Raw genomic sequence first — 27,180 nt, forward strand, 5'->3', positions numbered from 1 at the left:
CCTTTTTTGTACCCAGGGTTTTTGTGCCAGTAAAGATTATAAAGATTATAAACATTATCATCGACTAAATATGGCTCAAAAACTTGATGATCCAAAATTGTGTGGCTTTCAAATAAAAAATGTCCAATTTAAATAGATATTGTTTATTAGTACAGTGATACAGAATACTGAATGTACCCTTTGGCTGGTTAAATGGTACAAATTTGTACTTATTGCTGTTAGAAATTACTTTGTACTTCAGAGGGAACAAATCTGACCCTGTAAAGACCAATATTGTACCTTTGAGGGTACAATTATGAAGAGTCTACCTTTGAGTACAAAAAAGTACTCATATCGTACCTCTGTTTTTTAGAGTGATCCACCACTCGTACCAGCACAACACATGCTAACACCTCATACACCACCACTATGCCAGTACAGTCACTACCATGCTGAGAATGACCCACAACCCAAACAATATCTGCTCTGTGATGGTGTTGTGGGTCCTGACCATTGAAGAACAAGAAAAAAGGAGGATAATAAAGTAGCAACCACAGTTCACCACAGTGTGTCCATCTATGGACCATGTTTCTCATATTGTATGTTTTTTTATGTATTTGCAAATAAGTGTCAGTTTATCTATAAAAATGTATTGTTATTGGCTCTAAATCTTCAGATTGGAGTCTCCATGTATCCAGAGAAAGATAGAGAGAGAAAGAGTACAGACTGAGATAGAGAGTATAGAGTGTGAGGGAGAATATAGAGTGTGAGAGAAAGAGACTACAGAGCAAGAGAGAGAGAGTAAAGAGAGAGAGAGAGAGAGAGAGAGAGGACCGCCCCTTCTCCCTCACAACAGATATATTAAGCTCTTCACTTTAGATTTAAGCTACAAAGATTGTGTAGTAACTTCTGATATATTCTATAACAATATTACATACATTGCAATATTACAAAATTACATTCAATTACAGATTATATTAGACAGTATAAATATTCATCAAGTCTCAATCCTTCACTATAACTCAAGACTTCAGCTCTCAGACTGGGACAGACTGGGATCCAGTGACTGGTGATGATGAGGAGTGTGGTCCTGTTGCTGCTGGTGTTCTCCAGCTACAGAGCTCGAGGGGAGCAGATAGAGAGGATTGAGGAATGTGGGGTCCGCTGTTCTCAGGTATTTCCCTGGAAGAGCTTTTACTACTTCTGCTATTTATCATGTGCAAATGTGTAGTCACTTCTGCTGTTTGTGGCAGAGAGTTATGGACAAGTGTGAGACAGTGTGGAGCACTATATTGATCATGTGCATATTCTGCTGTAATGTACTGATAATTAACTGTAACCTTAGGGTATAGATTATCATCTGTTTGATGTATGATGTATATATTATTACACACACATCTAACACACATATCACTATATAAAAAACACATATTATACATTATCAGTACATTATTAGTAATGCATATAGATATATACATGATCTGTAGTATCTATCTATCTATCTATCTATCTATCTATCTATCTATCTATCTATCTATCTATCTATCTATCTATCTATCTATCTATCTATATATATATATATATATATATATATATCTATATCTATATATATATATATATAAATGTGTGCTAACATTACAAAATTGTATTCATATTCATAATATTAAAATGTAAATAATAATGATTAATAATGTCTTAATTAATGTTGATTTAGAATAAATTGAGACATTCTGTTGTTAGTATGTTAATTAATGTGTAACTATTGTACAGTGTTTTATGTGTGTGTGTGTGTGTAGGTGTGTAATCACTGATTTATAAGAAGTGATGTAATTGCTGTTGTAATGATCTGCTCACTTTGTGCACACATTTCTAATTTGAGCTTCACCTTAGATAATTAACTCTGATAGGTTTCAAATCAAAATAGTAAAGACCTTGATATTATGACTTTCATGGAAAATGACACAAACACACACAAACACACACAAACACATACATATACCTACGTCATACACCACCTGGCATTGTCCTGCATTCCTATTCCTCACTCCCCCCTGTTGACATTGACAAGTAGTTGAGACTGTCAGCCTGGAATCCCTTTCCTTATGAGTCTATTTTCAGTAAATACACATTAAATTGAATGTGGTAAGTACTGTCTTTCCACAGAAAAGCTACAACAATAACTTATCAGCTGTCAGTCAGTGGATGAATGAAGCGTTGCCTCAGGTTTGACAGGTGGAGGGAGGGGGGCATGTTCCGGGCAGGGTTAGCCTGTAAACAGAGTGCCTCCACTTTGATGTATAAATTCCCTGACAGGATCCAGGCACTAGGAAAGAAAACAGTAAAGAGAAAGTGGGGCTTTGCATGTTTCCTTTTCCTGTTTCTGTTGTCCGTTCCTAGTTTCTCAGCAGCGTTCAGATTTTATTGAACATGCTCCAGATTACGATCATATTATGATTGACAGCAGCAGGTGGAGTGTGTGAGGAATGCTACAGCTATTCTTCATAAACACCCAGACACCCAGCCTCGCTTTCTGAGCAGAACTGCTGCCACGTTAGATGAACAAAGGTCCAGCTGAGGGCTTTATTGATAAGAATGCATGAACGAGCCACAATTGCAGTTTATGTGTGAATGGAACCAGGATGTTGCCCTGTGCAAAGCGTGCTGGGCAAACCCCTACTTGTGTCAGCTTCCTTGTGCCAAGGTTGTTAGCCATGCAACCCTTATTGGGACATCAGAATGGCATCACTGGTTTTCTGGAGTCATGCATGTGTCATGTGATTTTACTGCATGTTTCACAAAAGAACAGATCAACAAGTATGATGCTAAACTGGACTTTCTGGCATCTTTCTTTTGCAGGGACTTCCTTGCGACGGCAGCTATCAAAGTGAGTAATGTTATGTATTTTTTTTGTTATGTTGCTTCAGGGCTGGGTGGTCTAAGTGAAGAATAAAATACATAGTGTTTAAAGTGTTAAAGAATTAAACATTGCATGCATGCAGGAAATAGTGGTAAAAGCTTTGCACAAAGTCCCAAGAGTGGTATCTTAGTATCCATGGGTATTGAACCAATTTATTTAGGATACAATCAAGATGCTAGTTACCTAAAGACCAAACATTGCTCAGCTAATTGATTGCTGTTGGACTCAAGCTGAAAATGTGTGTATTTGCTTTCTCTGAAAAACATTGCTTAAAAAACACCATGCAGCAGTGTCTGATGGACTTTGTCACATTGTGCTTTGCAGTATCTCTTCAGCAGTGCAAGAACCTGTCAGGTGGTGTGACCTCAGATGTGTTTAGCAACACCAGCATTTCCACAGTGATGAAGTGCTCTGGAAAACAGCGGTGCTCCCTTCATCTCAGAGTCAGCACTGATCTGCAGATCAATAGTAAGTAGCTTTTCATGCAGTAATTACACCTGTTTGCAAGGGCATTGCATTTACTGCAATGCCCTTATTAGCTGGTGTATCAGATCTGGGGATCTGGAGCTTTCTGGCAGATTGCGAGAGTGTTGCAGATTGGTTTATTTATACAATGCTACACATCCACTAACACACCTTAAATCAGTTAACGGCTCGTCTATAGATTGCTAAAATAGGGCCCCATGAGTTAATAAGAAACGGGTTATGTTTTCTTGGAAGGCTTACGACACAACGCTCTTTCATCACCCTTTAAAGATAGTAAAGACAACCACATGCTATGTGTTTGTTGATCTCATGCAGCAAATTTGCTACCTTACATAAACACCAACAGCATCAAATAAACACTGAATATTCTAATTTGACACTCACAGTTTTATTTTATCACTAAGCCTTTTGATTCAAATTTGTAGTGAACTTTAATAGAAGATATTAGTACTGATACCGATTCTGAATGGGATTTCCTTCATGTTCTTTCTAGACCAGAGAAATTTCTCAGAAGCCCCTATAATCGTTTCCCAGCCCGTATAAACCCTGATTCTCTTCATGTGGGTCAGATGGTGGTAGATCAACTGGAAGTGTGTTTCACTGGGTGACTGTATATGAATATCTCTCTCTTTCAGGGCACATCCGCGGCATCTACGTGTGCATGGTCACCACAGGGATGATGGAGCGCTGCAGAATTGTGAACTTTTCACGTGCATCCAGAGGGAGACTATTAAATGAACAGGTATTGCTCAATGGTTTTATTTGCAAACACCCACACAAGTACAGCATGTAGATATACATTTGATACACTCACTGATCCAAAACAATGCACCCAAATTGCTGCTAATCTTAGTATGGTGATGTGTCACAGGCAAATATGTAAAAAAAATAATAATCTGTGCTCTCTGATCTGTGTGGTTTAGCCCAGTTGACAGACTTTTAGATTGGGACAGACTTTTAGAAAGAAGCAGAATAGTCATTTTGACAAATTGCCTGCCATCTAGGCCATCCATTAGCCAGACACTGTTGCCTTAGGTTGAAGTTGTGTGTGAACAAGAAACCTGAACTGCTACACACTTGTGATTATCTGCTGGTGTGATTATCAAGGGAGCGATTCCATGCAACAGTCGGGTTCCCCTTAGTAGTGATATGATGCAGACCAAACAAGTGTTTGCTGTTGTTTCTAAATCTAGTTCTTTGTCATCTGTAGTTTTATTTTTAGTAGAGGAAAAATGATTAAAATCGTATATTTCATATAGACCATATTGCCCAGCTCTATTCTCATGACTTCCTTGGACTGACCAGGAGAAGCAAAAAGAACAATTCTATTGGTTTATTCATCTTATTCATTAAATTCTGATAAAATGTGAACAAATCTGACACAAAAAGATACAACATTGAGATACAAGGTGGTAGACACAGATTTTGTGTGTCAAATACTTACTAAATATTCTACTAAAAGTTCTACCCATTGTTGACACAGATACAGATATGTAAATGCACATACACAGCTTGTCTAGTCCTGGTGAAGAAGTACTGCCAAAAAATAGGTCTGTCTTGTACAAATAAACCTGATGAACCTATTGGCACCATGCCTAATGGCAGGCGCAGGCTGGATGGGAAGATACATATCTACCCCATTACTCAAAAACGGAACACAGTGGGCATGTGTCATTTCTCCTTGATATCTTACACTCCTTTAACAGTCTATTTTCACGCCTTGCTCCTGTGCCGTTAAAATAGTGTCAGAGTTTAGTAATAAATCTACACTGATGGGTGGGGTGGTCTGGAAGTGAGGTGTGTTGTAGTGAGGTAAATTTCTGGCATATTGCTATCTTGGCGGCGGAAAACACAGGTGTGACACTGTCCGATTTAAACCCTGACAATAGTCAGTAATCACTCTCCCATACCTGTCTTAGCTACACAGGTGCACCTTAAAACCTCCATTCCTTACACACCCACACACATGGAAGCGCTGCAGTGTGCAAATCCAGCTTTTACATGAACAATAAAAAGAATAATGTATGAATTAACAACACTGTTCCCTTAAATTACCTGCTAGCATACCTTTACAGTGTGAACACGCAGGCTGGCTCTTAAAGGGAATGACAAGTGACAAGCAGATTGGTTTATTTCCTGGTACGCCCAAAACACACATGATTAATTAAGAGATTTAGTACATTGCTTTTATAGCAAAGGCACATCGACACGCCCTAAATTCAGCTGTGCAATGCGCGGTTGACGGCTCACTTATAGATAGCTAAAATAGGGCCCATTATCTTTTGAATTTCTCTGAAATTCTATTGTTATTTAAGCTTTGCTGTGAGTTCTGATCTGTTCACGTTTGCTGTGGTTAACAAATCTCTTCATGGGAAGCTTTCTTTCATCACATGTGACTAGTGGTGAATTTAAAACAAACTCACCTGCTAATACACGTCTTTTCACTCTGCTCATTGTGTGCCTGGAGGGAAAGACAGAATTGGCAGCAGGCAACTCCCTGTAATCATTTGAAATATCTAAGGATGTTGTTCTTGGAACTTGAAACTGGATCCAAATAGAGATTGTATTTGTTTCTGTGTTTTCCGTGGAAGGTAAACGTTAAGGATGACTGCCTGGAGGTGCGCTCAGGAGAGGATGTGCATGTAACTCTCAAAACCTGGCCGCACATCTGTAATGTGGCTGTTTACAGATCCTACAAAGTTCCAGGTAGGAGGAGGAAGGAAGTTTTAACAGTATTAATAATGATTTAGTATTATATATTACTATTAAAAATTCACTCTGATAAAAAGATGATTGCAGCACACATTCACTGTGGCATTGTTTCGATAAGCTTCTGCAACGTCACAAGATGTTTTTAATCCAGTGTTGCGTAAATTTTTTATTAAGATCTTGCAGCAGCATTGATGATGGTAGAGTCTGACCACTGCTCAAAGCCTTCTCCAGCACATCCCAAAGATTCTCAATGGGGTTAGGGTCTGGACTCTGTGGTGAACAATCCATGTGTGAAAATCTCATGCTCCCTGAAGCAATCTTTCACAATTCCAGCCCCATTGATAGAATAACCTGGTCTATATTCAGTATATTCAGGTAGTCAGCTGACCTCATTGTTTCAGCACATACTGTTGCTGAACCTAAACCTGACCAACTGCAGCTTTAACCCCACATCATTTATTTAGTTAAATCCAGATGGTGACTTTTTTTCTTTGGCCAAGCAGTGTAAAAAATATTGGTTTGATATATTGCCTAAGGTAGACCGGTGGTTACAATATTAATATTGTTTTAATAGCAGTAGTAATAGTGCTAGAGAACTGTTTTCCACTTTCCCACACCTTAGAGTTAGTGTGGAAGTTTTCCCTGTACATTGAGCCTCTTCTTAGGTAAGGCTAAGAGATATTTGACACTAATGCTGTTCTGTGTCTGTTCTTTATTTCCTCTGTCAGGCTGCAGAAACTCTGACATACAGAGGAGTGTTCCTGGATGCATCAGTGAGTCGATCAGTGGTTCTTAAAATAATCGTGTTGGTAAAAAGATGGGTGGGCGAGGACAATATTGCTAATCTTTAAAGTATTGAGACATTATCCTTTTTTTTTATGTTGACCCTTTGGCATAATATAAAGACAATGCCTGTATCATCTTATGGTCTCATGACAACATTACACACAGCAGTACTGATTAAAAACAACATGGTGGGAATCCCAGTCAACAGTTTTTTTTACAGCCAGTCCAGACAGAAACATGTTCCAATTTTATGTTTAACACTTGTTAATTTACTGACTGTAGAAAACTAACATTTAGTTTTTGGACTAATTGGAACCTTCTGATCCCAAATGGCGAGGGTAATTATTAAATATAAAAATAAACTACTGTCCTCATATAAGGAGATTTTACAAAGAACGGTTTACAATAACAAGGTTTAGTTTTTATTAGGTTTAGGTTTAGTCCTATTAATCACAAATATATAGGAAAAAATTAAAATGCACACAAATTCAGGTCTCAGGAAGTTTTTTTTTAATTTTAATTTAATTTTAATCCTACTTTTATAGATTAAAAAATCAAATTAAGTATATGCTCTGTGATTAATTAATCTACATGAATCATATTCAATCAAACTCATCATCAGAGTATTTTAATCTTTACAATATTTGCTGAGGACCAAATGAATGAATGAATAGCTGGCATAGACTAAAAAGCTCTCTGTAAATCCTGCTTAAAATGCTTAAAAATGAGATGTGTATATTAAGAGAATTTATATATTTTACCATATTCTGAAAAATTTACTTAGTACATTTCAAATAAAATAAACAATAAAAAACTGCATTATATTATTCAATACAGTCAGTGATTTTAGTATACATCTTTTGATTTATATTATTTGCCCTGGGGCTTTTATTATGAAACCAAAGAAGGTGGATCAGCAATAATGGCGAAAAACTGGCAATGCTAGCTTTATTTTGAGCTGAATTAATACATTAATTTATTTTTGATAACCGAACAATGGCTCTGGTCTGGTTAAATTAGTCTTGATTAATCAGCGTACTTTTTTTTATGCATTACTTAATCTCACACTTATTAATCAAAATGAACGTGTTAATGTGACAGCCCTATAATATGTGATTTAGAACTATTTTAATTTTACATGTATTTAATTCACTATAACATTTGCATACACTACATTTTATTTTGAAGCAAATAAACAATAGAATGCGCAGAAGTGTGTCTTCTGTGAAGGACATAAAATAATTTACACTTTTAAAATTCAGACTCAAACTCAAAAACAGATAAAGCTTAATGTGTGGAGCACATGTCTACCAAAAGTTGATGATTACTGTAAAGAATGCATCACTGTTACTGTTTCTCCTCATGATCTCAGCGGGGAGGATTCAGTATGACGTGGACGTGGAGAAGAAGGAGCTCTCTGTGAGTGTTTCAGACATGCTGGAGGATAAAGATTACCAGCTGAGACTCTGCCACAAGGGCTACATCTGCACGGGTACGGGAGCTCAGGCAGTGGTGAGTCATTCTTCAGGCTCACACAGAAACACCGGGGCATGATAGTGAATATATAACCCTAATCATCAGGTTTAACTGGGTTTCAGACAGATGCTGGAGCAGAGAAACACTGATTTACAGATTTAATTCTGTATTTTATGTTTTGTAAACAATTTTTTCATTAAATTTTAGTTGCACTATAAGGCTTACTTGAATTTTCCCAAAATTCATTACTTATCATCTGGTGCACTTATGTATGTATTAGCATACACGGTGTTAAGAGCTAGCTCTTTCGCAGTTCAGAGGTGAGTATTATCGGCCTGTAGACTGCTGGTAACCCCGACTAGCACTGCTGAAGCAGCATTAGCATTAGCCGCTAAGAGCTAGCTCTAGCTAGTCAGTGGTGAGTATATCAGACAAGCTACCTGGGCCCGGGACACTCAGGGTTCCTCAGTGTAGTGCTGTCAGGTGGCATTTACTAGCGCTAGCCATTAACCGCTAATGCTAATGTTAATGCTGCTGCACCCAGCCTTAGTGGAAATCTAAGCTTACTGTATATAAACTGGAGCGACTTACTCACCCACATAAACAATTTTTAGGAGAGAGATCTGTGTAGATTAACATCCAGCACTCATTTGCAAAAGGCATGTATTCATTTTCTTGATTAATTATGGGTGTGTACCATTGCCATTGGTGATGCAGATATATTTCTAAACTTCAGCGCTATTCGCATCGAATAATATGCCCTTTTTACAGTGAGATCAAGGTCATTCTCAGCTGTCAGTCACTGGAACTTTTTGATAGATCATATGATGGTGGAAAAGATGAAACCAAAACTTTACGTGAAGCGCTACACTTTTGTGGATGTGTGTCAGTTTAGAAGTGTGAACTTTTTATACGAATGGCGGATATTTGTCAGATTAAAAATATAGTGTGAACAGCCTAAATAAAAATAATGTAGGAACATATGAATGTACTCATGTAACCTGAATTTGATATCTAGACTATAGAAGACTTTAAAGCCTGCTGCTATCAGTCCATTTAAACAGTGATTAAATGTTGGCATTGTGCTGCATTTCTGAATGTTCCCAAGCCTGCAGGGAACGCTATAAAATACAGTATATAAAAACTAATTTCCTTCTGACACACTTGTCTTGACCTGAGTTCTGCTGCACCATGCCAACCTGAAGACGTGGAGTTAATTGGGTAGTTATGAGCTGTGTCTTGTAAACATGCTGCAAATGCAGGCAATCAAATTCATTTGATTTTATGATTTCTGTCGGGAAGCTAAAGTAGGACAGAAACTCACATCACGTCACATGACTTCCAATAAAATCAGCCCATCATTTCTGTTTCCTGTTGCAGGTGGAAAAGGAGAATCCAAAGAAGAAAGTCACCCTGAAGTATTCCAAACCCGTGCCCTGTCTGTGCATTGAGGTAGGCAAAGAATATCCAGCGACAGGGAAATAATCTTATATATTTCACAGATTTATTGCTTTCAAAGGTGCCCTAGAAGGATAGACTGTGCACTGATATGTCTAAATGCTACTAGTTTCTGTCCCATGACTTTTGCCATGACCCATAGAAAGCTAAAGGTCACTGCACTGAGGGCTTTTGCACTGAATGTGGATGTGACTGATTTCTGCAAGAGTTGTTTGTCTGTTTGCACGGACAATTCTAGCCAAACACTGCTGGACACCATCATTACCACCTGTCCACTGTGGTTGATAGTTTGTTTTATGATACAAGGAACAAACAACAGTCTAATCAGTAACCTGGAACTCCAACCACTGAGGCATCACTTCCCCTATTTATATGTTTTGCATATCCCATCTGAAAATCAGCTGCATTATATAGGTGGTAACTAACAATGTGGTAACTTAGCAAACATGGGCATTGAACTTACAGCCTTTGAATTGATTATCCATCTCTCTAAACACTGAAACAGTACTGCCATGGTTGTTGAAAAGGTGTTATTATAATATAGGTGTTGGTTTCTTAGGTGTTGCTAGGGGGTTGCTATGGTGTTGCTATGGTATAGCTGTTGGTTGCTAGGATGTTGCAAAGATGTTGCTATGGTAGAGCTACTGTTGTTAGGAGGGTTGCTAAGCTGTTCTGAGGCAGTTGCTAAGGTGTTGACAGGGGGTTTCTAAGAGCTTGTTAGCAGTCTAATTCAAATGTGTCTACAAACGTCTGATAAAATTGTGGGATGCCAAAACTTTTGCCCAAATGTTCCAGAATTCATTCCTTTTATACGTTTAGTCCACACAGCATAAAGCATTTTTTTTGTAGCTTAAGAAATGTTAACATTTTTAGTTCTTATTTTACACATGCATTCTAAGTGGATTGTTTTGGCCATAATAATTTTGTTTGAATATTTATTGTATGAGTACTATCCCAATGCACTTATCCCAAAGCTATATACAAGCCCATGTGTCCTCAATAAGACACACGAATAGGACACAGTACCAAGGTATTGATATCTATATGATTATGAGTTAACTAAACAAAAAAACGAGTGGAATAATAAAAAAGAATAAAACTTAAGATGAACAATAATGTGACCAACTAATGTTATCACATTAATTGCAATCTTTTTATTACAGTGTTAAATTTGTGCTAAATGTGCTGCAAACTAGCCAATGTAAGCTGACTTTTCAGCATAAAGAGAATAAAGAGAAAAGAGAGCAGCAATAATTGTTCAGCACCTCCAGGAACTCCTTCAAGATGCTGAGAAAACTGTTCCAGGTGACCCTTATACAGGGTTTATAAATTAGTTTATTGAGTTAATTATCATTGGTTAGATTGTAAATGCTTGTAAAAAAAATGCTTGTAAATGATTGTAAAAACCATTGATAAGCAGTTACAACACATCAATTGAAAAGGCAACAGTGATTCATTGTTTGCTTATTCATCTAAATCAACTAAGTAATTTAATTTAAGTATTTAGAAAGATCTGAAATTTGACAGTATAAATAAGCGTGAAACCACATTTTAAAATTTGTATCTCACTGTTGTCATTTCTATATGTATGTGTTGTTATAGATATATGTTTACCTGCTTATTAATGGGTTTTAAAGTATTTGCAACTTAAATAATAACCATTAATAAACTCATTTATGACCATTCATAAAGCCTTTATAAAGGTAGCCTTATTTTAACGTGTTAACCAAACGTTTTTAAAATAAATGTTTATAAAATAACATCATAAAAATCATTTTGACTGGTACTGTACATCAAACATCAACTTAGCAGCACCATCAACATCCTGTTTATTAGCATTAGTAACTTCAGCATTGCTAATTCTATGTAGTAAAATCATTAGCACTGTGATGATGTTGTGCTGTCTTATCATAGGGCTGGTCAGTAATGATGGATGCTCCACGAGTTCAAGTCTGCCCCTTTAAAGACCGTAAGTATCTGTGCATGACTGCACCTGATGAATAAGGTTCAGCTTGGCTGAATATCTGTGGGCTAATAGACCACCCCCTCTCATCCCCCTGCCTTTAGGTGTGGAGGAGCTGTGGTCTGGGATAACCTTTGATCCAGTGGAGGAGACGCTATCATGGGAAGCAGCGTGCCAGGTTGATGCCACTGTTAACCTGTGTGAGCTGCAGGAGGGGGGCGTATGCCAAGAACTGGCCAGTTCCTCTCAGACGATCGTCAAAAGAAAAGTAAGACACATTTGTTGGTATAAGTATATTTACGAATTATACAGAGAAATATACAGGAGAAGGGACAAACTTAATCATTTTTAAATTCCAAGCAATTTGTGAGCATTACTGAGAACTAGTGAATAAAAGTGAGCCAACTAGGGACTGAAATAGGATGTTTAAATCTTGCAGAGGGCCCATTGCAACAAGACAAACAAACCAATCAGAGGACAAAGTTAATTTGCTCTACAGCTGAATGCTGGGGAGCTTTTTTATACCTCTCTACTAGTCCAGGCATGGCATTAATAAGCACAATGTCAATGGGTTCATGTTAATCTGCTTCAGAGAGTTCTCTTCTCTTGGAAATATTACTCCTTATACAGATACTAGACTCACTGTGTGTGTATGTGTGCAGTTGTGTGATATGTAGTGTCAATGTCAAAAAGTTTTTGAGTGACAGTGATAAATTATATTAATAAAGAACTCCACCCAAAATTTAACCACACAACTCTCCACAGGTGACCTATTCGTCAGTGGATCCTCATCACCGGCTTTGCATGAAGGTAAATATTATCTGTACATCTTGATGGGTTTGATCTTTTCCGTACCACTAAAGACAATGTTAATGTCATCTTTAATTGAATCGCTCTGTTGGAAAATGATCCACCCACTCATTATTCTGACAGTGTTTGCTTTGATTCGTTGATTTTGCAGTTCATCACAAAGGCAGGAGCGTGGGTTAAGTGCCCGTTTTCCGAAGGGAATTTCCCAGGTAATTGTGTCTGAATGTATTAACTTGTCCAAACCGCAGTGATTGGGTGGTCCTTCTGACATTGTTGATTAAACTACTAGAGCTACTACTAAACATAGACACTCTTGTTAATTTTGACAGATTTCCACCTAACCAGTTTATGCCCTGCTTATGTGGGGCTTACATAGATAAAACGTGTTCTAGGTGGGTTCCAGGTGGGCATGAGCTATAAGTGTGTTGTACATGTGATGGATAATTACTGGATCATTACAGCCCACGTTAGAGCCCATGTTTATCCCCTCCTGGTCCCACAGAATCAGATATACAGTATATGTATGTCAAAATATAGAAAACATTTTTGGAACTCAACTGGGCTACACATACAGGCCCGACATGTATGCTATATGATGTTATATGGGTTATGAATCAAATAATCAAATCAATCAATCAACCAATCAATTAATCAATCAATCAATCAACCTTTATTTAAACTTGAAATACCTTGAGGGGGCCCTTATTTACAATGTAACATTCAGACAAATTGCAGGAAAATAAAAAAAGAAGAGCATACAATTAATAGAAAATATAATACACATAAATACATTTAAAACTTTGAGTCTGTAAGGCAGATAAATAAAATAAAACTTAATTGATATAAAACTAACTATATAATATTAAGAGTAATATAATAATAATATAAAGAGTAAATAAATAAAACTGAAACAAGTAAAAAGAGGAAGATTAAAATGTAAGATCATAAAATAATATATAATTAATTGATTAATAAAAAGAATAGTGCATTTCCTGGAGGATTGGTCACTGAGGTATCCCAGGTGCTTGCTAAGGTGTGGCTATGTGGTTGCTATGGTGTTGCTAGGTGGGTGCTATGGTGTTCCTAGGTGGCTATTAAGGTGCTAGGTGGTTCCTAAAGTGTTGCTATAGTATAGCTGTTGGTTGCTAAGATGTTGCTCGTTAGTTGTTAAAGTGTTGCAGTGGTATAGCTGTTGGTCACTCATATGTTGCTCATTTAAGTGGTTGCTGAAATGTTGGCAGTTACTGGGTCTGATCAGAAGAAAATGTAATGATAATTTTACTGCATGAAAGTCCATGCTATTTACTTACTGACTGCAATCCAACCCTCATAATTTATCTTGAAGCTCCAGATCACAGATTTCCCCTGCTGTCAGTTGGTTCCACCTGGGGTCATCCTTATCTCTTCTGCTTATTTGGTTATGGAGGGAGGCATTAAATGTCAAAGCTAAACGCTGTGTTTTGTCTGTGAGGTCTCTTGCTTTGATCTCCTGACGTCTGTGGTTTAGATCTTCTGGATGTGATTAAAACCCCGAAGTAATGTTGTGGTTGTGCCCACTGACAACAGACAGCGCTGTTGCAGAAAATCTTTTGAAGTTTACCGAACATGGTTATTATGGCTTTTTAATGTGTTCTACACAGCCTGAGCTGTAGGTTTTGGTTTGGTTTGGAAAATGTCTTTTGATTTTAAGGCTTTTAGACTATAACAGTGAATGCAGCTTAAGTACTAGTCCTGTTTATATCATATTTTTTACACTATAAGGTGTAAAATACTTAAAATACTTATCATCAGTCAGTGCACCTTATATTCCGGTGCGTCTTATGTATGAATTTTATCAGCAGTATCAGCATTAGCCGCTAAGCACTAGCTCTTTTGCCGCTCAGAGGTGAGTTTTATCGGCCTGTAGCCTGCTGCTAACAGCAGGTTGCACTGCTGGAGCTGCAGTAGCATAACCGCACTAAGCCCGGCTTTTCCCTCTGGTTTACCCGAACACTTTTTCAGGTTTCCTCAGTATAGCATTGTTGGGCAGCAGTTAGCTGCTAACTGTGGGAAGCCTCAGCCAACAGAAGTGCTTTACTCACCCAAATAAACAGTGTTCTGAAGAGAAATCTGTGTAGATTAACGTCTAGCGCTCGTTTGACTTATATACAGTTTTGTGTACTTAACTTAGCTTAGCTTTACAGGTCTCGCCACCCAGTGGTGAAACCTGCTGAATTAGAAGGAAAACATGGCGACACTTACTAGTGTCACATAATGTGCCTTTTAATCCGGTGCGCCTTGTTTATGAAAATAGACCAGAAAACAACTGTTTTTTCATAATATGCCTTATAACCCAGTGTGCCTTATAGTGCAAAAATACGATAAGTTGTCTAGGAACAAGGAACTTTCACTAGAACTCTAGTGTACACAGATTTAGTTTCAAGTCTATTTTGGTCTATTCATCACAAATGTTTGACACAATGTGAGGAACAATTGCCAGATTCTACTGATGCCAGAGGCTCACATTACAATCCTTATTAATGAACTGTAATCAAATATAAGTGACCTGGATCTGTTCTTGAAATTTTCTGTCCCTGTTTGCCCCACTAGCGGTGTTATGCTGGATTGTGACTCCCCACCAGCAGGTAGTCATATGACTTTCCAGCATCTGTTTCTCATTTCATTATAAAAGCAACCTGATTTTAGCTAAGCTTTTCATGAGTATTTTTGGAAATTGTGCAAATGGATATTAAGGCTTAGTCAGTTCTTTCATGCTCTGAACTGGTTTTCAGTTTCAGGCCTAAAATAGCTCCTTCATTGCATGAGTTAGTGTTTCCCCTGCTCTAACACGTCTGATTAGTGAAATGAAGAGCTGAATCAGATGCAGGATAGCAGGGAAAACACTTTATTAGGCAATACAACTGTAAACTTAAAACCACTCCATACCATATCATACAATGGAGTCTGTGAAAGATAAGACTTTATGCGTAATTAACTATTATATTTTGCTTTAGCATTTTGCATTGATTTGCCAAACGTTCTGAGATAATAAAGCATTTGGGAACTCCCACCCATGTATATGTTATGAGGTATTATCTTGTAAATGAGGTCTGATAGTTAGTGGATAGTGGATATTTAACACTCCTGGATCCACAGTGTCACATTTGTTCTGGTAGTATATCTTAGAAGCAGTTGGTTTTTGAGCTTTTTACTCAATTAAATTGATTAAATCACTGTTTTCAAAACTACATAGAGAGTAAGTGTAAAAGTAATGTAAGGTTGAAAATGCCATAAAGTGCCACAGGATTTTATAGTGCCTATAGTATATACCCCCCTCCCTAAAACACATTTTACTAAAAGCCATATGACTAAAATGTTATATTAAAATGTTAATGTTGATACATTTGGAATGCACTAGGCTCCCTATTTCAGCCGCATATATGCACATTGAAAATGAATGCATTTTAATACAATAGAAATATATGAAAGGAGCTTAGTTGGGGCATTTCGCTCAATGATGATGTTTTTCCTTAATTTTACCAAATTGAAAACCTCTGGAATATAATCAAGAGGAAGATGTATGATCACAGCAATCAATTTTTGCCACAGAAGTGGCGTAAAGTTATCCAAAAGCAGTGTGAAAGACCGGTGGAGGAGTACATGCCAAGATGCATGAAAAATGTGATCTTTTTTTGTTATTTCAGCCATTTCTAATTTTCTGCAAATAAATGCTGTAATTAACAATATTTTTTTTGGAATTTGGGAGAAATATTGTCCTTAGTTTATAGAATAAACTAACAACTGTGGTCTCTTAATTTTAACAAAATTTTGTGACAAACAACAACATATCTCCATGTATTTTTTTCCCAATATCATGCAGTCCTAATCTGGGCTTTAAGTGACTGTCTGAACTGAGTGTGTTGCAAAATATTTGTGTTTTTCCTTTAGCCTGGGAAGTGACCACACAAGAGGGTCTCCGACAGCTGCTTGTGACATCCAGGGTCAAAACCAGTCTCTCCCTGAGCAAGTGTGCCAAAACCGGGGCTCATGAGTGTGAGGACATGGAGACCACCGTAGTAGAAGTGGTAAGTGTTATTCAGTTAGAGGTATAACGTTTATTTAATGCTGCAGGCTTTTAGGCAGGACTGCATTGGAACAATGTTCTTCTGAGTTGTCTTTCTTCAGAATCGACTACAGTGCATGCACATACATGCCATTCTGATATTTTTGTTTAAAGGCTGTTATACATACACTCTGTGGTCAAAAGTATTGAGACGCCTACTTATTAATTTTAAAGAGTTTATCCTGCTTTTGTTAGAATAACTGTCTGACTGTCCAGGGAAGATTTTTTTACTAGAGCATTTGATTGCATTCAGCGACAAGAGTGTATTAAAGGGAGCATCATTATTGCATGAACACAGTTCTACTACTTCACAGCTAAATGCTGGCAGGTCTATAGTTGTCATCAGTTGTGTCATCATTTTGTAGTCAGAGCTATTTTGTTTATGCCCATATTTGGTGTTCTGTGTCTTAGCTAATGAATGCGTTTTTCAAAAAATCATCACATTCTGTAGTAAAAATATGTTCAGAACCCTAAACGTTTCATTTTGTGTACATTTTCCTCCCGAAAGTCATTGGATCTTCTGAATTTCAAGATTGTTTAAAATTGGTAATAAGAATTTTGCTATTTGAGATCTAATGCTACAGTGCATTAAATAAAACAAAAGCACATCCATTCTGCCCATATAGAAATTCAGCTTACACCTAGAACCCCAAATATGGGCATACGGGGACCACAGAATTATGCTCAACTGCAATGGTCTATACCCCCTAGCTAGCCCATGTATTAAGTATTAGGCATGATGAAATCAACCAAAGATTCATGCTGTTTTAAGCTCCAGAGAGTCCTATTCTATTGGCAGTATTTATTTACAGGGACTAGACAAGCTGTGTATGTATGCATTTTGCACATCTGTGTCAGCAAAGGTTTGCCACTTAAAGTAGAGTAGATGATTGAATCCATTAGACGGGGTGTCCACAAACATTGGTGTAAGTGGTGCACATTATATTTGCAACATTTTATATTAAAAATTACAGTACTATATTTCTTATCTCTCTTCAGATATTTCCAATAATGCCTTTTAAAAGGTTAGGGATAATCAACAGTTAATTATTCACTTCTGAGAGGAAGCTACTGATCACAGGATGATAAGGGCAGCACACAGTCGAGTATGCGCATGTTTATGATTATTGTGAGATATACTGCTTCTAAATTACGGCATAGTAATAAATGTCAAAGCATGCAGAGAAATTATATAACAGAACATATTTCTTTTTTTATCTAACACTGTAAAAGATGAAGGTCTATTAAATCTACTATATTAAAACATCAAAATTAAACATAATTAAGATTTGACAGATATAATATCATATAATATGAATTATTTGCAGAAATTAAACATTTACGTAAGTCATATTTTCTGATTCAGCATCGTATCCTGAGGCGATTCAAGCTTATCAATTAAATTTTAAATGTATGAATTAATTCAGCTTAGTTTTTAAATCAGGTTTTTAGATCTGTATCTCAGTTTGGTCAACACATAATGAGTCGAGCTTTAAAAATACTAGTAACTGAGCGGCAGATGTATGTTAGGACTCCCTATATCACATGGGGTAGTCCTTCCTCCTGACCATGGTGGGATTTTGTGTTTATGGGATTAAAGTTATGGCCTCCTGTTATTTAACAAGCAGGCAGTTAGACAGTCGCACTACGCTACTATAATTAATATTAGTCAGAGTTATTATATATAGTTATATATCATTGCTGTCCAATAAAAACAAGAATGTTTATTTTTGTCAATTTTTAGTTTAGTATATAATTTGAACTGACAAACTGTCCTACACTGGGCCAAAATTTCTTGCTGAATGGACCAATAGAAATACTTAAAAAAAATGCTGTTTTGGAGATATTTGTTTTTCATTGGACAGCAACGATATGCAGCAGAATAATGAAATAATGACATTTTTAATGTAATATTTATTATTAAAAATTATAAATAAATTTGTATTGTTGTATTGGATCCAGCTCAAGACCAGCTGGTTATCTAGAAAACTAAAAACTTACCCTATGCTGGCCAAGAGCTAGTTGAGCTGGATTATTGGCAGGGTTGTAACATTATATTAAAAAAATATACAAAAAATAATTAAATACATACAAAATAATGTACACCATGGTATGGTGTAATAACCAACACTGTGCCGGTTAAAGTTAAAAGGTTAAAGTGCCGGTAAAATGATTTCACAGCTCTAAAGTGGCCCTACGATCTAACTGCTGCTCATCGCGTGTAATCAAATCACAAGACATTAATACTGAGAGCAAAAATCATGTTCTCCCAGTCAGGACAGATCATGCAATAAAGGATATTCTAACAACCTGCTGATAGGAATGAATAATAAACAAATTGAAGGGTAGGAGCCACATACATAAAATTCCACACTTACACAATCAGTTGCAGCACATTTAATAATGTTTTTAAGGTTCAGATTATTATGTTTTGTTGACTAAACTGAGAGGCAGAAGAAAAAACATGTTAGACTCAGAGTTCGACAAGAGAAAGCGAGAGCGAGTTTCGACTAAACTACAGTTCAGTTAATTAAAAAAACTCTATCATCAGTTATCTTATCATTATCGAGTTGACCTAATTTTTTAATGTGCAGCTACTGCACTGCACACTGCAGTATCTAACAAGCTTTAATAACACAGTAAGTACACAGTTATTAGTGATGAGGTCATGCTGGCAAGCGGGAGTTGATATTGGCATGATGTCAGGTACCAAACTGTCAGCAAATCATCATTTGTAGTTCCTTATTTATGCTCTGATTACGTGCTTGGAGGCATGCTTAGGTTTTCAAAAGGAAAACTATAGTCAGCCTTTTATATAACTTTGAGTTTGAGCATTGAGCATTTATTGTTCTGGCCCTCATCATCTTTAATTTATGCCATATTCACCAGCCGTACAAGATAACAAACAGTGAGTCACATGGAATGAATGTAGATCTCATCCCAAAACAAGCTTTTCAATGCTTTTACATTGAGTGAATAAAAGCAGTGAGGATTTACAGGAATTCCCCGGCCTTCCCAACCTAATCTATTTGATACATGTGTAATACATAATGCTTTACTATGGACTCTAACTTTAAATGCTTTTCTGTATTGTGACGTTTCTTAACTGAAACCGAAAGTTACAGTATGTTATTATATGTTATAAAATTTATAGACTTACAATTAGAGCCTTCATAACTGAGCCCTTTCAACTGATAACCTTTTTAGTTATTCTGTAGTTCATTTATGGTTATTTATTTAAAAGTCTGTTGTGTTCTTCTCTAAGTTGTTTTAGTTTAAGGAATTTCATTATTAATTAATTCTAAATAAAGTCTAAATTAAAGTTTTTATTTGCAATATTTATTTTTTTCAAATAAACATGAATAAATCTTTGATATATGGTTATTCTTAGGAAAGGCTCAATTAGAGATCAATATATTATTATTATTATAGTTATTTTTAGCATCTTGTTCTTTAACCACCTATACACTCCACCCTTTCCACAGAACAAAGGAAAACTCCACCAAAACCTGTTGTTAAAAGTATTACTCTGAAGTTCAGATACAGGTTATACAGTATGAAGACAAAATAAAGACAAAAGTACTGGGACATACAACAGCTCCAGTGTTAATTTTAGCAGATCTTTAGCTCATCTCATGTTTCCGCTGTCTTAGTTCTTCTTAATATTTTGTTTCTTCTTAGTTTCTTCAACTTTTACATAAACTCTGAGAAGCCGATTCACAGTAGCTATAAAATAATGAGTTTTCCAAACTGGTTTAACCCAAACATTTATCTGATGTTTTTAACAGGAGAAATTTCAGACTGTAAAACCAGATCTGACCATGGATTTCTGTGAAGCGAGTGTCTGCATCAAGGTAACTGTCTGCTTTAGATGGAGCATTGAATGATTTTCTCATGTAGTAACTTTCCTAGTTTACACAAAACACCATTCTTTTTTTTTTTTTTTACAAAATATTAAATATATCTGCAGAAAGAGAAATGCTTCTGACTCAAGACACACAAATTATAAAAGCCAGTGTGCAGATTTTATTATAATTGTAATTAATTTTACCTTTGATTTTAAATATGATTTTAGATTTTAGGTTAAAACTTATATAAGAAAATTTGAATTGATTGCACTAACAAATTCTCTGCTTATCCAGGCAAAGCGTACGGATGTGAAATATGGAGTGACCACTCTCTACTGCCCACCCCCATGCTGTGAGTTCTAAGCCACATCCTTCGTGTTAAGACTTGTTTAAGTGCCTCTGTCAGCGGATGTTATCAGTTCAAAGTCTTTTAGAAGTGAACATGCTATTGTGTTTCCTTTTTACGATGTGCAAAAACATCATGGTTTAAACTTCCTGCTGCACCAAACATCTTTTGGCAAGTGTGGCTTGTGACATTTAGGGCTGCTTGTTTTTGCATTACTGAGCAGGACCCAACCTGCCTTACACCTCCCATTTGAATACATCTGAGCTCTGATGATGCCCCATGGCAAAATGATATTACCTCACCCCACGCTCACACAATGAGAACACAATGACTGTCACTTAACCTCTGATTTACCTCCTTCAGAGGACATGCTGTATGAATGTACTCTGCAGTTAAATTCACAGGTGTTTTCTTTGTCTTTGTGCAGCACTCTCCGTCTCCAAGTCCGAAGGTGATGACAGTGAATGGCAGCTAATGCATGTTGTGGTGCCGGTGGTTGCACTGACTACAGCTTTAATTGTGGTTGCTGTAGTGACGGGGATCGCAATGATAGGTAAGCTGCTTTGTCTGTGCCATTTAAAAAGAATGCATCCTAAAAAAGATTTACGATGAACGATCAATGAAACTATCAATTAAATTGATATTTATTATTTCCACATTTCCCTTCTTCCACTTTTTATGTACCATATTTTTCGCACTTTAAGGCTTATATAAGGATTATAATTATACTATTCTATTTTCTGGTCTATTTTCGCACACAAGGCGCACAGATTATAAGATGCATAATGCGACACTAGTAAGGAACAGGGTTGTCGCCAAGTTTTCCTTCTAATTCAGGTAAAATAAGTGCTGGATGTTAATCTACACATATTTTTCTCCTGAAAACTGTTTATTTAGGTCAGTAAAGTGCTCCCATTTATTTACAGTAAGCTTAGATTTCCAGATTTGCACTAAGGCTGGGTGCATCAGCATTAGCATTAGCTTCAACAATCTAGCTGCTGGTTAACTGGCTAGTTAATGTTAGGGCATCGTATGTCTGCAAAAAGTGTGTTGCAGCAATTAATCATTAAATACTTAAATTTGTGGCATTCTTTGGTCACTTTTGCTGCCATCTTGCCAGAGATTTTCAGCCCTTTGTATTGAGTGTGCCTCTAAAAAATCTTTTTGAAGGATAATGTAGTTATATTATATATTACCCTACACTAAAGTAGTTATAACACTTTCCCACAAAACAGAGGGTTAGGGCTAAGTGGTGGGGCCAAGGTTTGAAATGTGATTAGGCCTTATTATTATACACTGTATAGTACATTTTAAAACGTTAACAGTGTTCACATACTACACTGAGCTCTTTCACTTCCATAAAGCAAGGACATTTCAGTTTTTTTTAGGAATGTGCCCTTTAAGAGTAAACACAAATGAGATGCCAATGCAAAACACTTGGCTAACACTAAATAACAGAAAACACAGAGACCCACTGTGCAAATTTCAGTACGTGCCTGCTAGTGAAAACTGTTTCTCTACCCTTTCATATCTGATCCTCATACCTTCCATGACGCTAACTGTAACGTACTGTGCTGTACAAATCAAACTCAAAGCTTTTGTAAAAGCTGCCTATCCCTATTCCGTCACAGTCACTGATGCAAATCAACACACATAAATGAACGGGAAAACAGGGACCTTATTTGTTTTGAATGTAACATGTCTGTGTTGATTTCTGTGTTTACTTTCAGTTTTTCAGATTAAACGGATAATGAAGGCTGCAGGTATCGCCCGCCTTCCAGGACCTCACACAGGTGAGAACAGATTTATTCTACAGGGCTTTAAAGGATTAGTGGATGCAGACACATGCACAGTAGGTTAAACTGCATGCAACATATTAGATAAAGATTAAAGTTACCAGGATCAAGAATAAAATAAAGAGTTTAGACTGATATGGGCGACACTTGATCATATTTATTGAGCTACACATGCAGAAGTAATATGTAGCGCAACCAGACTTTTCTGCATGGGATTGTTGAGGTTCCTAATGGTATCCCATAAGAACCCATTCCATGCAGATTGCATCTTCCCATACAGTTCCAGCAGTTTTTGCAGTAGGGGTGATTGGAAGTGTGTATACCGCATCCAAAAGCATCCCACACATTTTCAATCAGGGATAGATCTGATGATGAAGGTGGCCATTGCATAGTAGCTGTGTGTTCAAGGCGAGCTCTTAAGATGTCAGTGTGACAGTATGTGGATTGTCCTGTATTGTCCTGTTGGAACAGCACACGGGATTGTTAGGTCAGAAAAGATAGAGCCACAAGTTGCAGGACCTCATTAAGGTAACACACAGATGTGTTGGTCCACTTCACCAAGACACAAGTTGTGACAGTCTAGCATGACCACCCACCAAGTTTCATTCCTCTCGGCTGATTCCTTCTGGGTTTATTTATGTTTCAGATGATGAGTGTGTCTAATCAGGTTTTCTAACCATTACTGTTTCTTTGGTTCCTGCAGTGGATTCTCAGATTGTTAGAAACACCAAACATGTACCTGCATTCACTGGCCATTTTATCAGAAATAATCAAAGTTCCATGTGCATTAATGGGAAAATACTTTTGGGATGAATTGGGGAGTTAGGGATAAGGTAGCATAATGATCATTCAATATCAGGCCCTGATAAAAAAAAAAGCTCTTTTGCTGAATGCATTGTATATTTTTTAACAGCAATGCTTCAAAATGTAGTAGAAAGGCTGCTCCGATCAGTAGAAACAGTTACTTTAAAACACTGCAAAAAAACAAAACAAAATCTTAGCAAGTGAAACTATCTAATTTTAAAGCAGTAAATCATATTTTTTGTATCTGATTAGATTTTTTTTTATTTAACATAAAATTATTTAGCTTATTGTAGGAACAATGACCTTGTTTTTTGCTGATTTAAACACAAAATATGCACAAAAAATCACAACACAGGTTATTCTGGTACTATTCTGGTCCAAATTTGAGATATAAAATCAGGGTTTTTTTTTACCTGATTTTTTTCCTGTGAAAAAACAGATTAAACTCATATCACTATTCTTTACAGACTCATTCTCCTCAGTGACTGAAGCGTCCAACTCCAAAACTCAACTCAGCAAATCCGTCCTGTTCGACATATGCGGCTCTGGATCGTCCCAATTAAAATGTGGAGAGAGCTCCAGTCTTCTCAACGACTCCACAAAGCTCTTAGTAGAGGCGTAAGACTGAAGATGGCTCTGGATGGTTCATTTTTGTTTTGCTTTGTTTTTATTATTCACACAGGCAGGCACAAGGACAAAAAAGTGATGCTTTGAATGTACAAGAGTCTTGATGAGCGCATCATTATCATGGGAATTAATTCAAAGGCTATATTATGTCAAATATACTGTGTTACATACTGTATGCACTATTACTGCCAGATGTAGGTACACCAATCAGTCATAACATTTACCCTACCTCCTTGTTTCTGCACTCACTGTTCATCTAATCAGCTCCACTGAGAATATAGGAGCAGTGACACTGAGGTGTTTAAAAACTTCAGCAGCACTGCTGTGTCTGACTCTGCCAGTGTCACATAAAAAATAATACTGTGCTGCTCTGTGATGGTCCTGTGTAGTCTGGTGGTCCTGACTATTGAAAAACAGAGAAAAAGATAATAATAATGGTATAATTATAGAACCATAAGGTGCTTCTTTATGGCAGGTGGAGGTGTAGAAACAAGGATGTGGTGTATAGCTACCGTATATGCATTATGTCTCTAAGTGTATGTCTCTTCAGTGTCATTTTACTGTACTGCCAGTTGCCATGTGTTGAAATACATATGTATACATTTCTGCCTGAGAATGCATTTATTTATATAGTGTGTGTTTATACGTTTTTACTGTGTGTGTGTCTGTTGAATTTCATGGATTTTTATACCTGTTGAATTTTATCTTCATGTGAACGTGCTATATAGGTCATTGTAAATAAGCTGTAACACTGCCATTATCTATTATGCAGTTATGTAAAGTTCTCAATAAAGTGCTACATATTGCTTTAAAATCTGCTTGTATGCTGCACTAAATATCACATTACAAGGGCAGAATTGATTAGATTAGATTAGCTGCAGCCAGCCTCTGCGGGGCTGCAATGCAGACATAGCAGACGGATGCGACAGGGTTGGGGCAGGTTAGCTGCAATGCTAACAGGCAGAATCAGCCTCTGCAAGGTAGCTATGAGAGTTCTAACAGACACAGCAGCCAGGTTCACCAAGGTTGAAGTGGGTTAGCTAAATATGCTAACAGCCAGTCTTTGCAGGGTTAGAGCTGCAATCAGTGTTGCCAACTTATTGCTATATTTAGCGACTTTTTAGACCCTCTAATGAAAAAAAAGCGACTAGCTACAAATCTAGCGATTTTTTGTGGTGTTATTGGAGACTTTTGGAGACTCTGAGATGAACGCACATGCTCTTTACTTACTGTCCTCAGCAAGCAGCAGGTGCTGCCGTGAGCCCCGCCCCACAACACTCACAGTGCACAGTCTCTCAAAGTCAGAGCACACCCACACCGCTTCACAAACACAAGTTATTTTGAGAAGTGACTGCCTATTTAAAAAGCAACAGAAGTTGTTCATTTGTTAGAGTTAATTTTTAACATTTCTAACATATTTAGTGTGTTTTTTTGCTCACTTTTTTCTCTCCCACGAGGTTATTCCTTTACAGCTTTAAAAACATGTATTATGCAAATTAGGCTATGACTTTATTTAGCAACTTCTAGCGGCTTTTTTTAGGACAGCCAATAGCTACTTTTCTTACTGAGGAGTTGGCAAAACTAGCTGCAATGCTACCTGGAGACAGTAGCTCTAATAAAAAATAGTAATTAACTTCTTGTTCTGAGTATTTCTTTAATCTATAGAAGGTAGAAAAATGCATTCTACAACAAACAGGTTTCAGGCAGTAAAGACCCTAGCATTATTGCTACTGATTGGCGGCTGGTTGGTGAGCTGATGCTGGAATTACAGTCAGAGCATTAAGTTTAAAAGGTTTATAACTGGAGTTTAAAAGCTTTAAAAATTGTATCTGTGGTATGAAACATTTTGATATTGCTGTGTTGAGGACATAAGTACATATTTAAGTGTAAAAATGATTATATATTTATCAATTCTGATTTTACTCAATTGCCCTATATGAACCTATTCTTTTTGGACTTACTGCAAGTGCGTATTCACCTATCTACAGATTCTCTGGTGTGGCATCGCTATCGCCTCTCGCATGAGTTTAGTTCTGGTGTGTTATTGTTCTTAGTTCTCATGACAAAAACAGGTTTAAAGCTGTGATGCTAACAACCAGCCTGTGCAGGGTTGGAGCTGTGATGCTAACAGCCAGCCTGTGCAGGGTTGGAGCTGTGATGCTAACAGCCAGCCTGTGCAGGGTTGCAGCTGTGATGCTAACAGCCAGCCTGTGCAGGATTGGAGCTGTGATGCTATGAAGGTATAAAGCAAGTTAGCCACAATGCTAGCAGATAAACGGTAAGCTGGAGGCAAGGCTGAATATACACTGCTCAAAAAAATAAAGGGAACACTCAAATAACACAATATAACTCCAAATAAATCAAACTTCTGTGAAATTAAACTGTCCACTTAGGACACTGATTGACAATCAATTTCACCTGCTGTTGTGCAAATGGAATAGACAACAGGTGGAAATTATTGGCAATTAGCAAGACACACTCAATAAAGGAGTGGTTCTGCAGGTGGGGACCAAAGACCACGTCTCAGAACCTATGCTGTCTGGCTGATGTTTTGGTCAGTTTTGAATGTTGGTGGTTCTTTCACACTCGTGGTAGCATGAGACGGACTCTACAACCCACACAAGTGGCTCAGGTAGTGCAGCTCATCCAGGATGGCACATCAATGCGAGCTGTGGCAAGAAGGTTTGCTGTGTCTGTCAGCGTAGTGTCTAGAGGCTGGAGGCGCTACCAGGAGATAGGCCAGTACACCAGGAGACGTGGAGGAGGCCGTAGGAGGACAACAACCGAGCAGCAGGACCGCTACCTCCGCCTTTGTGCAAGAAGGAACAGGAGGAGCACTGCCAGAGCCCTGCAAAATGACCTCCAGCAGGCCACAAATGTGCATGTGTCTGCACAAACGGTTAGAAACCGACTCCATGAGGATGGTATGAGGGCCCGACGTCCACAGATGGGGGTTGTGCTCACAGCCCAACACCGTGCAGGACGCTTGGCATTTGCCAGAGAACACCAGGATTGGCAAATTCGCCACTGGCACCTTGTGCTCTTCACAGATGAAAGCAGGTTCATACTG

At 37.4% G+C, this 27,180-nt stretch overlaps 1 protein-coding gene across 1 annotated transcript; it reads left to right on the forward strand.

Moving 5' to 3' along the window:
* Window positions 1–862: 862 nt before the first annotated feature.
* LOC103042609 (putative interleukin-17 receptor E-like) lies at window positions 863–24,918 on the forward strand. Its single transcript, XM_022671324.2, has 18 exons — window positions 863–1,153; window positions 2,836–2,863; window positions 3,221–3,364; window positions 4,018–4,124; window positions 5,974–6,088; window positions 6,823–6,867; window positions 8,253–8,392; window positions 9,737–9,808; window positions 11,729–11,783; window positions 11,882–12,045; window positions 12,543–12,587; window positions 12,739–12,796; window positions 16,515–16,651; window positions 20,478–20,543; window positions 20,832–20,889; window positions 21,311–21,436; window positions 22,614–22,676; window positions 23,951–24,918. Exons 1-18 carry the CDS (start codon window positions 1,052–1,054, stop codon window positions 24,103–24,105), a joined length of 1,680 nt encoding a protein of 559 aa, XP_022527045.1. The 5' UTR covers window positions 863–1,051; the 3' UTR covers window positions 24,106–24,918.
* The last annotated feature ends 2,262 nt before the right edge of the window (window positions 24,919–27,180 follow it).

Source organism: Astyanax mexicanus, chromosome 2 (genome assembly GCF_023375975.1).
Source record: "Astyanax mexicanus isolate ESR-SI-001 chromosome 2, AstMex3_surface, whole genome shotgun sequence".
NCBI lineage: Eukaryota > Metazoa > Chordata > Actinopteri > Characiformes > Acestrorhamphidae > Astyanax > Astyanax mexicanus.

Bases quoted from the DNA above. Each gene is read 5' to 3' on its own strand.
- LOC103042609 (XM_022671324.2), top strand. From the start codon at position 1,052: ATGATGAGGAGTGTGGTCCTGTTGCTGCTGGTGTTCTCCAGCTACAGA. The intron at 3,365-4,017 runs GTAAGTAGCTTT...TCTCTCTTTCAG, and splicing joins CACTGATCTGCAGATCAATA to GGCACATCCGCGGCATCTAC. The intron at 21,437-22,613 runs GTAAGCTGCTTT...GTTTACTTTCAG, and splicing joins GACGGGGATCGCAATGATAG to TTTTTCAGATTAAACGGATA.